Source organism: Gadus chalcogrammus, chromosome 21 (assembly GCF_026213295.1).
Source record: "Gadus chalcogrammus isolate NIFS_2021 chromosome 21, NIFS_Gcha_1.0, whole genome shotgun sequence".
NCBI lineage: Eukaryota > Metazoa > Chordata > Actinopteri > Gadiformes > Gadidae > Gadus > Gadus chalcogrammus.
Genome location: NC_079432.1, coordinates 4,110,543 through 4,122,702, shown reverse-complemented (window position 1 = coordinate 4,122,702; position 12,160 = coordinate 4,110,543). Strand labels below are relative to the sequence as shown.

The window sequence follows — 12,160 nt, the reverse complement described above, 5'->3', positions numbered from 1 at the left end:
TGCACCTGCCCAGAGAGAGAGACACACACACACGCATGCGCACAAGCACACGCGCACACGCGCACACGGGGTAGTGCGTGTGCGCATGTGAATGGGGTAGGATATAAATATCATATATATATATATATATATATATATAATATTTAAAACTAAAATTATTTTTACAAAATAATCTAAGTATGTATATGAATAATCATTATTGTTGTTATCCCATTTTTTTAATCCACTACTGTAAAATTATAAAAAAATATATTAAAAAATCATTCATAGATTCATCCCACTATGTGTGGCAGATGTTAAGGCTAATGTAAAAGGTCATCTATGGGGTAATAACTTTCCATGCCGTTGCGCTCTAGAAAACAAAGCATTGTTTGTTGACTTGCGCCCTCTAGTGGTAATATTGGTAATCGTCCACGTTTGGCCTGCGCCAAAAGTCCAGATGGTTTGCAAACGTAGCGAATGCAGAGACACCTACAAAATTGCAACATTCGACGTTCATTTATTTTGACTTGACACACAAATAATCAACTATTAAATCTTCTACCAAATACTTTCCACAACTTTCCCATAAGTCCTCAGATTACTTGAAATCTTGAAATTCCAAAGACTAAAATAGCCACTTGAGATATAGGTTAATCATTTAAGAAAAATGTGCTTGGTTCTGCCAACTGCCACATTCTCGCCGAGCTCTCCGGGGAGAGGAAACAGCCACCACATTTTTGCCGTGACTGTTAAAATGATGTAACAACGAGGGGAGAATGCGGTTGTGTGTGTGTGTGTGTGTGTGTGTGTGTGTGTGTGTGTGTGTGTGTGTGTGTGTGTGTGTGTGTGTGTGTGTGTGTGTGTGTGTGTGTGTGTGTGTGTGTGTGTCCTTGCATGTGTGTGTGTGCGTGTATGCGTTTGTGTCTGTGTGTCTGTGTGTGTGTGTGTGTCTTTATCTGTATGTGTGTGTGTGTTTGGGGGCCAGTGTGGGAACGTCAGTGAGCGTTGCCAGAGGCTCCTGTGTGTGCGACAGGGGTCCCAAAAATAGTCCACATCTGCGGAGGGTCGAACACATCATTCACCCGCCGCTGCTTTGGGGCTCCTCAAATAGACCGGCCTTGGCCCCTGGAGTTCTGGAGGGGCCCCTCACCCAAAACCAGTAGAGGAGACGGCACCTTATGAATGGAGCGCTCTGAGAGTTCCATGGAATGCTCCGAAGGTTCCATGGAACATTCCGGAACCACTTCAGAGAACCGAACCAGAACACACAGTCGCTAGATAGTATATTGTGCTTCAAAGTGATTAGTTCCTGTATATCATGGTTCGCCATATTCATTGCTATTCATCACAACATCAACAACACACAACACCCACAACAGTCCACAGAAACCCTGCCGTGTTAAATATAAGTACCATCTATCAGGTATTCTCCCAGAGAACGTCGGTTACCGGGAAGGATGACAGAGTCAGAAACGCGTGATGTAATGTTGACGTCCCTGCGCATGTAGAGTATCATTTTGAGATGTGGCAGAGCTAGCCGAAGCCGTAGCATGGTGATGCAGTGAATAATGGGCAAGATAAGGGAATATGATATAAGGGTTATTCCAGCGTCGTTCGTTCAACATCAAGGCAGGATACCAACGTTAGTGGCCTTATTTGGGCATTTTACGAAGGCCGTCATATGCGTATGCGTACACACACACACACACACACACACACACACACACACACACACACACACACACACACACACACACACACACACACACACACACACACACACACACACACACACACACACACACACACACAGTTACTGAAATACCAGTCGCCATGTTGAGTTCTTAAAGGCATACGTCACCCAAAAATAACAACAGCCGTTTTATCAATGAGTGACCCAGCATATCATTAAGGTGCCAGCGCCATCTCAGCTTGTAGTCCAGTCTCTCTGGAAAGGAAAAAAAAAATTGTTCTGATTAGAGTGAAGTTCAAACACTGTTGATAACCAAAAACCTTTAGGACATGAGTCATTTCGTTTCGCATCTTCTCGCATAACTACTGCATGCGTGTTGCGCATCCTTGAGCTATCGGCTCTTACGATCAGCACAGGAAGGTTCGACACGATTTCTTTGAGAGCCCCCACCATTTTGGGGCTCTCTCACCGTTAGGGTAAGCATACTAACAACTGGTCACCTGGTTAATCTAGAAGAGCTGGTCGCCTGGTCATTCTAAAATAACTGAGAAAGAAATACCAAGATGGTGGCTTGAAAAATATTGGTATGGAACTTCAGGTGACCTCACTGAAACCCTTCCGATTGGTCTAAATCACAACCTGGTGTCTAAGCACTACTAGCAGTAGGCCTACTCATGTTTTCTACTGTTTGGCTGATTGTGCGATTGCATTCCCGTTGAAACAACAACTAGTCCTAAAATAGATTGGAATGGATGGGATTCTTCTGCTTTCCTTCCCCACATTCCGACCCGTGAGGGGTGATCTGCTGGTATGTGGTAGATGGTCATTTAGGGCCTGATGTATTCATCTAAGAACCCAGCGGCTGAGCGACCTCTGACCTGTAAGAGGCATGGGAATCGAGGGCCAGTTTATACACTGTATGAACGTATAGGCTCATTCGACGCCAAAATAATGCCTGAATGTCTCGGGAAAACTGAATTATAGCACGGATAGCTTAAGCGTAAATTACAAAGGTTGGAAAAGGAAAGCAGGGGCCGTGTGAATAAAGAGAGTAAAAATAGCACCGTGTCCGACCACTAGGGGGAGCAGCGTACTGCACTGTACTTTAACGGTCAAACCCCATACCTCATAAACTGTTCGGAAGTAAATTAAGTGTCTCATACATTATTTAATAATTATAATTAAAATATGCACACTGAGACCCAAAAAATGTAAAATGTCGATTGAGTTTGAACCTCCTTCAATGTTCAAACGTCACCTCAAATAACACCGACACTAACCTTCAGAGAATAACAGTCCTGAGTCAAAACATTCCGATTTTGCGGGGTACCAAGAGTTAAAAAACGTAACCTGACCTACAGTTTACCCCTGAAACGGCTGTAATGTCACGTTGGATGTTTGTTGCATGAGTAGTGGAACGCACAACTTTTTTTCCTCTCTCTCTCTTTTTGAGAGAATTCCACTCTTCTGGGACGTCCTGCGGTCCCTCCTCCATCCCCTCTTACACCCCCCCCCCCCTTCCCCACCAGAGAAGCGTCAGCCCGCCCGCTGGTATAAAAACACACGCTCGGGGTCCCACAGCCCACCTCTGCAGAGTGACAGCACTCCGGACCCTCTCAATCCGAGTCAATCTCCACACTGTCACTGCCAGCCTGCTCGTTCATGAGAAAAAAACGGAAGAAACTAAAGAAAGATGTCGAAGTGCTGGACCACGTAAGAGTATAGGGGCTGCTGTTCGGACGATGGAAAACCTGTTGAGGCGCACGGCAACTTTTGAATGGATATTGTGTACCGGGATATGGTATACAGGCCTGTAGGGTCTGTAGGGCTGGTGATTTCGTCTCGCCGGACTTTTGAGTTGAATAATGTCTGCAGGGCGAACGTTTAACTGGATTTCTGCTGATAACACAGAAGGGAAAACTCAAACGAAAAGCAGCAGGGTACGCGATCTCCATCCAGTCAGAGGCGTCTCGGTCACAACCAAACAACAGCGTGTCTAATTTGGCGTCCAGAATACTTTTACGCGAACCCTGTGAACCCCAACATTAAACGTGTTGGACAAAACCAAATGCAGAGAAAAAGATGCATTTGGGTAAAGCCGTTCTGTTTGTCCTGCTGCTCAACTGCGTGACGCTGAGTCTGTCCCTTTCGACCTGTGCCACGGTTGACATCGACCATGTGAAGAGGAAGAGGGTCGAGGCGATCCGGGGTCAGATCCTGAGCAAACTGAGACTGACCAGTCCGCCCCAGTCACTCGGACCTAGCAACGTGACCTATCAGATCCAGGCGCTGTACAACAGCACCAGGGAGCTACTGGAGGAGCTGGGCCGGGACCGCCAGCAGAGCTGTGGCCAGGACAACACGGAGACCGAGTACTACGCCAAGGAGATCTATAAGTTCAACATGGTCTCTGGACCTCCGGAGAACAGTGAGTAGTGTGGCAGCATCGCTTCCCGCCGGGTTGGTTGCGCAGCGTAATTACGCGCCAGATAGGTAGCACAGAGTGCCAAGTGCCGAAATGGTGGTAAACATGGGGAAACATTAATGTCTCAAGCTGCACATCGTCCTTTGCTGCTGAATGTATCGCAATATAGAGTCTAGACCATAGATCCTTGTATTCCAGACAAAAAGTAATTTCTACATTTAACTTAAGTTCCTGGAAATATTGCTGATCTTTCATTTATTTATTCTCACAGTTTGTCTACAATGAGGCAACCCTATTATGTGAGTCTCTCTCTCTCTCTCTCTCTCTCTCTCTCTCTCTCTCTCTCTCTCTCTCTCTCTCCCCCCCTCTCTCTCTCTCTCTCCCCCCCCTCCTCCGTGCGGACCTTGTCCCTCTCCCCAGATGTTCCCGTATCCGTTCCAGTTGTTAGCCTCAAATGAGAGGGACATCTGCCCGGACGGATGAGGAGAAGGGGGGGGGGGGAAGGGGTTTGTGTGTGTGGGGGGGGTGGGGGTGGGGGGGGGGGGTGGACAGGAAAATGGAGCGGAGGCAAGGGGCTCCTGATTAGGGGAAACTCCCTTCTCTCCCTTTTTCTTCTCCCTTTCTCTTAATTGTGTGTGTGCTTATAGAGGGGGGGAGGAGGTAGTGGTGGGTTGGGGGGGGGGGGGGGGGGGGGGGGGGCTGGTTGATGAATATATCTCGAGTGGAGGAACGACTGCAGGGGAACATTCTGGAAAAGTGCGAGTCAACGCGCTGGCTGCTTATTTTATTGTGGTCGGGGTGAAACCGTTGAGTGAGCCGGACAATATAAACATGGTCAAATATTATTGAGGAAATACTTTCCCTCGTTTATTGCCTGCTTGGCAACGCGCGCACAGCTTCCCCTAAACCGCATTATTCAATATCGCAACAGTCAACATCCCCAGTATTATCTAGTCGGTCCCCCGTTGGGGTTTACCACCGTGATCCTCATGGTTTTATCCGTTTATTTACAACGATTCTGAGATAGTTCGGTCTGCGGGACAGTATGTCCTTATTTACATCTAAATGTAAACACAAGGTAGACACTATTTTCCAAAGCGTCTTAGAGGGTTTTTCCACTTTGAGCAGGTACGGGGTGAGGGGTCTTGCCCAGGGATGGCTGACGACTAACGATACAGGGGTTTGAACCATGAACCTTCTGTCTGGTCGACCCACTAGACTATGTTGCCAAAGCACTGCTGCCACCAGGCCTATAGTTTGGCCTGTTTGGCATCGTGTTGACTACCTATTGGCTGTTCTGTGCAGGGCAATGGTGCACTCATGCCTGCAAGGAGTCTTATACAACAGTTAATTACAGCATGGGAATTCATACAAGATGGCCCGACTGAGTCACACTTGAATGGTATGAATGTTACCGTGTGTGTGTGTGTGTGTGTGTGTGTGTGTGTGTGTGTGTGTGTGTGTGTGTGTGTGTGTGTGTGTGTGTGTGTGTGTGTGTGTGTGTGTGTGTGTGTGTGTGTGTGTGTGTGTGTGTGTGTGTGTGTGTGTGTGTGTGGACCTGGGCCAAGTCTATTGCATCACCTCCTCTCTGGACTTAAACAGGTTGCTTTGCTGTTTGTTTTCATGTTCTCCTCTGGTCGAGCGGAACTCCACATACCGTTTTAAACATATGGAACATTTGATGATACTAAAGTTATTTAAACTGTTCACATGCAAGTTTGGACATTTGTGTCACTGTCAAATTGGCTTTGAGTAAATGTCAACACTAACACCTACATCCGTACAGTGTTTTTACACACTTCAGACCACTGCCTAGTTTCTACCCCCAAACTGCCACTGGAGTTTCAAACAAGAAGGGGCTTGAGTGTGAAAGATTGGGCCATGGATGTGTTCGCAGTTTGTTGTGGTCCGATTCTTATTGAAGCGTTGTGAGTTCCTTTGTTGACTGTGTGCGTCAAACTCAATGACGGAGCTATTTGTTCAATCACAGACCAACGTATCCCTCACGACCCTTTTTGTTCTAGAGTCCTAAGTTTGCTTCTCAGTGACGCAGAATCACCGGAACACTCCATTCATAGTTTTGTTTTGTTTTTCGGAAATTGAGGAAATTGAATTACAGAACCGCTTTCTGGTTAGAAAACCTCCCTGTTGCTTCAAAATATAACAGAATATTATATTATTCGATTATAATTGACTAGGCCTTAGTCAATATTTCATGTTGTATCATATCATGCAATCATTTATTTACTCGAAAAAGGTGGACATGTAGATCTCATGCCTCAGGCTTAAAGGAGAGTTGAAATCCAAAATAGCGTCAACATGTATTCTTCAGCTCGAAAGAGCAGCAGTTCAACTTGACGTTTTAACCACAAGACTCCCCCCAGATGACAGACCTTTCAACAAACTAACACAATCTCTTATTTCCTCCCACCAAACCAAAACGAGAAGCAACCTAAACAAAACTATTATCTTCATAAAATTCTGACTCTTCTGTGCTGTGTTGTCCCTTCGTCACAGACGACCTTCCCTCCTGCCCCAAAGGCATCACCTCAAAAGGGTTCCGCTTCAACGTGTCCACCATGGAGAGGAACGCCACCAACCTCTTCAGGGCTGAGTTCAGGGCCCTGCGTGTCCCCAACCCCACCGCCCGGAGGAACGAACAGAGGATAGAGCTCTACCAGGTGTGTAAAGGTACCATCTCCATGCCCTTCTACCCAGTACCTGTGATACCCCTGCTACAGCGGCATGTAGCTCAGGAGGTAGAGCGGGTTGGCTGGTAACCTCAAGGTTGCTCGTTCGATCCTAGCTGAGTGTCAAGGTGTCCCTCAGTAAGGCACCTAACCCTAACTGCTCCCGACGAGCTGGCTGTCGCCTTGCATGGCTGACACCGCCCTCGGTGTATGAATGAACGGGGGATATCAGGCAATATTGTAAAGCACTTTGGGTAGCCTCTGGCTACAAAAAAAGCGCTATATAAATGCAGTCCATTTACATTTAGTCATCTTGCAGACTCTTTTATCCAAAGTGACTGCATGTGAGTGGTGTGAGAACCATCAAAGCATTCGATTGATCGCATCACAGGATCTAGCATGAATAAAACAACAGCTGAACAGAGGCAGATGCTTTTAAAAGGATTTTGCAACGTCTTGGCTGACGCTACTGCATAAAAGCAGAGGTTTTGGCGGGACATGGCTTATTCCAGGAGGGTTTGTCGCGGTGGCAACGGGAGAGCTTTGCCATAGCTAGGCAACGTACATTTCTTCTAACAGTTTGGTGGGAAGATCTTATGTTCTTGTGTTGTGAATGTGTGAAGTTAAAGAGATAAAGAGACCCTTTAGTATCCCAGATGGTCAATTGGGGAAGATCATAAAATCAACGGTAAACGATAAGGTCACATACATGAAACACAATGGTTTAAAGTGGAGAAGGGAAGGAGAACCAGATTGTGGTTCCTGGGATGGTGAGGTATCAGACTTCACATCCAGTGCAACCCAAGCCATGTTGCAGAAAGCTTTTTTGGGACTCTTTAGTAAATCTGCTACCTCCTAATCAAACCACATTAAGGTTGTGAAATATATGATATGTCCACATGGTTATCATAAAGGGTCTGTGTGTACACCGAGGCTGGGAACGATTGCTTGCCAATTATGAAGTCTGTAAAGAAAAGAAAAGTTGATGACTTCCAGTGCAGGTTCTCAGTGCCACCACTTTTCATCGGCTTAAACAAAAACTATAGAACCTCCCGCCAAGAGTGTGAATAACCATCAGCGCTTTTCTAACCAGTGGCCACTCAAAGTGCTTTATAATATCGCCTAACATTCCCCCATTCATGCAAACATTCACACAGTGACGGCAGTGTCAGCCATGCAAGGCGACAGCCAGTTCGTCTGAGTCTTCTCAGGGACACCTCGACACTTCGAACCGGCAACCTTCTGGTTGCCAGTCAACCCGCTCTACCTCCTAAGCCACGTACCACGTTCTGGCCATGCCCGCCACACACTTCCACCGGCGCGAGCCACAACGAGTGACGGCTCCTGGTTTGTGTTTCAGATCCTTCGGCCCAATGAGCACATCGGGAAACAGCGCTACATCGGAGCCAAGAACGTCCTCACCAGAGGAACCCCGGAGTGGGTCTCCTTCGACGTCACCGAGACGGTGCGGGAGTGGCTGATGAAGAGAGGTGAGAGGTCGACCGCAAGCCACCGCCAGACGCCGCACTGCCGTTGCTATAACCATCTTCCCGGTTGTTGCTAAATCGTCCCGTCTGGGTTTGATGAAAGCGTGGAAATTGAAGATGTTTTGCGTTTTTTTCTGTGGTGCATCGAGATGAACAATAAGTACTTTTCTCCTGAGGGAGAGATGCAGCCTTATTTGGAGATGACAATGTTCATGTGTTTTTTCTTTGTGATGTGATTTTTTTTTCCACCAAGGAACCAACCTGGGGCTGGAGATGAGCGTGCACTGCCCCTGCCACACCTTCAACCCCAACGGTGACATCAACGACAACGTGAACGAGGTCCTGGAGGTCAAGTTCAAAGGTGAGGAGGCAGACACTTGTTTATCCTCATTCGAGGCCCGGACAAGGAACCGTCAGTGTGTGGTTCTGAGCAGAAAGATACCTTTCTGGCACTAAGTAGGTATGGGAAATATCGGCAATCCTTTCACGGTTTGTCTTGTTAAAAATGAACCACTTGACTGCATTTATACAGCCCTTTTCTGACCCGTGGCCACTCGAAGAGCTTTACAATATTGGTCCCATTCCTTTACACAATCACACGCCGACGACGGTGTCGACCATGCAAGGCGACGGGAGCAGTTAGGGTGAGGCGTCTTGCTCAGACAGGGACAACTCGACACTAGGAGGAGCCGGGGATCTAACTAGCCACCTTTTGTTTACCAGCCAAGCCGCTCAACCTCCTGAGCCACATTCTGCCTTAAAACCTTCCACGCTTAGTCTGGGCCTCCTGACCTGAGGGTTTCTGTCCCCAGGGGCCGAAGGGGACAATGAAGAACAGCGGCCCATTGACCCCGACCGGCCCAAGAGGCAGAAGGACCTGTACCTGCCCCACCTCATCCTCATGATGATCCCCCCCCACCGCCTGGAGAACCAGTCCCACCGCCGGCGCAAGAGAGCCCTGGACACCAACTACTGCTTCACGTAAGACAGCCAAGTGCTTACTAGCACGATTGCTACTAAAACTACTACTACTACTACCAACATCACCACTACTGCTTATACTCCTCCTCCTACTACTACAAACACCACCACTGCTGCTAATACTCCTACTACTACTCCTCCTCCTCCTCCTCCTACTCCCCCTCTCCTCCTACTACTAGTAGTGCCACCACCACCACGCCTACAAGTACTACTTCTGCAGCTGCTACTGCTGCTGCTGCTACCACAAACAAGCTACTACTACTACTAACAAACAGTACATTATATGTAGACACGACGCGTAAAAGGTGTGGGACCAAAAGAAGGTCTTTGTTTTCGAACTGTACCGGGTCACTTTTCCCACTGCAGCCATTTCACTCAATAAAACAATATCAACAACGATAAAGTTCATTTTTGTGGCACTGTAACCACTTCCGTCTGAAACGTTGTAATCTCTCACAAGCAGCCACTAGGGAGGATGCGGTGCGAAAAAAAGAAAGAGAGAAATACTCGAGCCACGCCAAAATCGCCAGACCTAAGAATTGGGCAAAACAAAGGCTGGGATCCATGGCGGTAAATGGTAGTAGTAACGGCTGGGCCTTGTGCCTCCCCCCACAGCAACGTGGAAGAGAACTGCTGCGTGCGCCGGCTCTACATCGACTTCCGTCAGGACCTGGACTGGAAGTGGATCCACGAGCCAAAGGGGTACTACGCCAACTACTGCTCGGGTCCCTGCCCCTACCTGAGGAGCTCCGACACCACCCACAGCACCGTGAGTGGAGCACACACACCCCCACATACACACACGCCACCCGTTGAATACGCTCATAATGTAGGCTCTTGATGATATGATGGGTTATTCATGAAGGAGAAAGGGGTGTAATAAACGCACCCTTCTGGGAATCATTTTTAAAGACAAACGGTAAGAGCTGTTGCAGTTTCGCTTCGTAGACGAAGTCAGGGCTTCAAAGTAATGTGATTAAAAACACCAATCAGGCATCTTCAATGTTTCATGTGTACATTTCCAATCAGGCCTCCTAGTTTTTTTTTTTTCCTCCACCAATTCGCTCATCTACGAGTGTTGAGTAAACCCTCTCCCTCTCCGTCTCCCCCCCAGCTGCTCAGCCTGTACAACACCCTGAACCCCGAGGCCTCGGCCTCGCCCTGCTGCGTACCCCAGGACCTGGAGCCCCTCACCATCCTGTACTACTCCGGCCGGACCCCCAAAGTGGAGCAGCTCTCCAACATGATCGTCAAGTCCTGCAAGTGCAGCTGAGGGCTGCACCGCGGTACACCACAGTAAGAATCCACGCCCAGCAGTAGTAGAAGTTAAAGTAGAAGAAGTAGTAAATGGACTGCATTTATACAGAGCTTTCTAACCAGTGGCCACTCAAAGAGCTTCACAATATTGCCCAACATTCGCCCATTCATGGACACATTCACACAGCGACAACGGAGTCAACCATTCAAGGGGACAGCCAGCTGGTCGGCAGCCGTTAGGGTGAGGTGTCTTGCTCAGGGACACCTCGACACTCTAGGAGAAGCCGGGGGACCGAACTAGCAACCTTCCGGTTACAAGACAACCCGCTCTACCTCCTGAGCCACATGCCTCCCTAGCAGTTGTAGTTGTAGTATCAGTATTATCAGTAGTAGTAGTAGTAGTAGTATCAGTAGTAGTAGTAGTAGTAGTAGTAGTAGTAGTAGTATCCCATTGACTCTACCCACGTCCCGTCGCCCAACGGACCCGTCGCCGAGAGACGGGAAGGAACAATAATCGACGAAAACAAACCCAACCCCTCCCTCCAGTGTCTTTCTGTTTGTTGCTCCGATGGACTCTGTTGTTGTTGTTGTTGTTGTTGTTGTTGTTGTTGTTGTTGTTGTTGTTGTTGTTGTTGTTGTTGTTGTTGTAAGCCCATGTGGCTTCAGTTTGAACACCACTCTGAGGAACCCCTGCTGTAGCTAAAGATGTTGCAGGAGGTCTTGCTGAAAAGCCTCTCGACTTTCTTTGGTTTCTTCATTATTATGTCACTCCATTTGGACGATTCTAGCTGTTGGATAACAGAGGACCTAATCCTAGGGAGTTACACAATATGGTAGATGAATGGAAGTGGCGGGTTGGGGTTGGCTGTGGGACAGGGGGGGGCATTTAATAGTATCGGTGACAGTTGGGATATTCTTTTTCCACAATTACGGCTGTAATTTTCCATCTGCCTGCGAGTCTCCCACACATAGCGGAGGCCCTGGGTTGCGCTGCCTGAGCCTGGAGAAAAGATTGATTCGTTACCCAGGCCTGGGAAACAGCCCCATGTTCTTCGTCACGAAGTACACTATAGGCTGCCGGTCGCACGCAACGTCAGACGTTCGGTTTAAACGCTGTACGGCTCAAAACCTTTTTTTTTCCCTCTCTCCCCTTTTGCAAAAAACAAACGGTGGGCATTATCTTCAGACACGAGAGAGCGAGCGAGAGAGAGAGAGAGACTCTGCTGCTGTATCCAAAAGCCATAGCTGTGGTCAGGGGGGAAATCGGGGGGGAGTGGGATGGGAGGGGGAGGGAAGGGGGGAGGGTTTGGGTGAGGGGGGGGGGAAGGATTGCTGTGAGTGCCTGTTGGATTTGCAATGGAAAGTCAATGAGCTAAAGTAGGAGCCAACTGTATATTTTTTGTGTTGTTTTTTTCTTTTGCTGGAGGAGGCCAGTCAGAACTTACCCTTCTGTTGTTGTTTTCGTTTAAGAGGTTGATGTTGTTGTTGTTGCATCTAAAAGAAGGGATGGAAGAGGAGATAAGGACCACAGGAAGCTGGACGGGCGATGGACAGAAGCCATGCCGATGAGGGGGGACACACCGCCATTCACTGAGCCGCTCGCTCGCCCCTGATTGGACCTCGCTGTTCTCTGTGGGACGGCAAA

At 48.1% G+C, this 12,160-nt stretch overlaps 1 protein-coding gene across 1 annotated transcript; it reads left to right on the top strand.

Moving 5' to 3' along the window:
- The first annotated feature begins 3,257 nt into the window (after positions 1 to 3,257).
- LOC130374320 (transforming growth factor beta-3 proprotein-like) lies at positions 3,258 to 11,776 on the top strand. Its single transcript, XM_056581037.1, has 7 exons — positions 3,258 to 4,103; positions 6,618 to 6,781; positions 8,151 to 8,280; positions 8,531 to 8,638; positions 9,090 to 9,258; positions 9,874 to 10,027; positions 10,373 to 11,776. The coding sequence occupies exons 1-7, from the start codon at positions 3,758 to 3,760 to the stop codon at positions 10,529 to 10,531; spliced, it is 1,230 nt and encodes a 409-aa protein (XP_056437012.1). The 5' UTR covers positions 3,258 to 3,757; the 3' UTR covers positions 10,532 to 11,776.
- Positions 11,777 to 12,160: the final 384 nt, after the last annotated feature.

Excerpts from the sequence above, each read along its gene's own strand:
- LOC130374320 (XM_056581037.1), top strand. The coding sequence starts at position 3,758 with ATGCATTTGGGTAAAGCCGTTCTGTTTGTCCTGCTGCTCAACTGCGTG. Across the intron at positions 4,104-6,617 it reads CTCTGGACCTCCGGAGAACA|ACGACCTTCCCTCCTGCCCC; the intron begins GTGAGTAGTGTG and ends CCTTCGTCACAG. Across the intron at positions 9,259-9,873 it reads GACACCAACTACTGCTTCAC|CAACGTGGAAGAGAACTGCT; the intron begins GTAAGACAGCCA and ends CTCCCCCCACAG.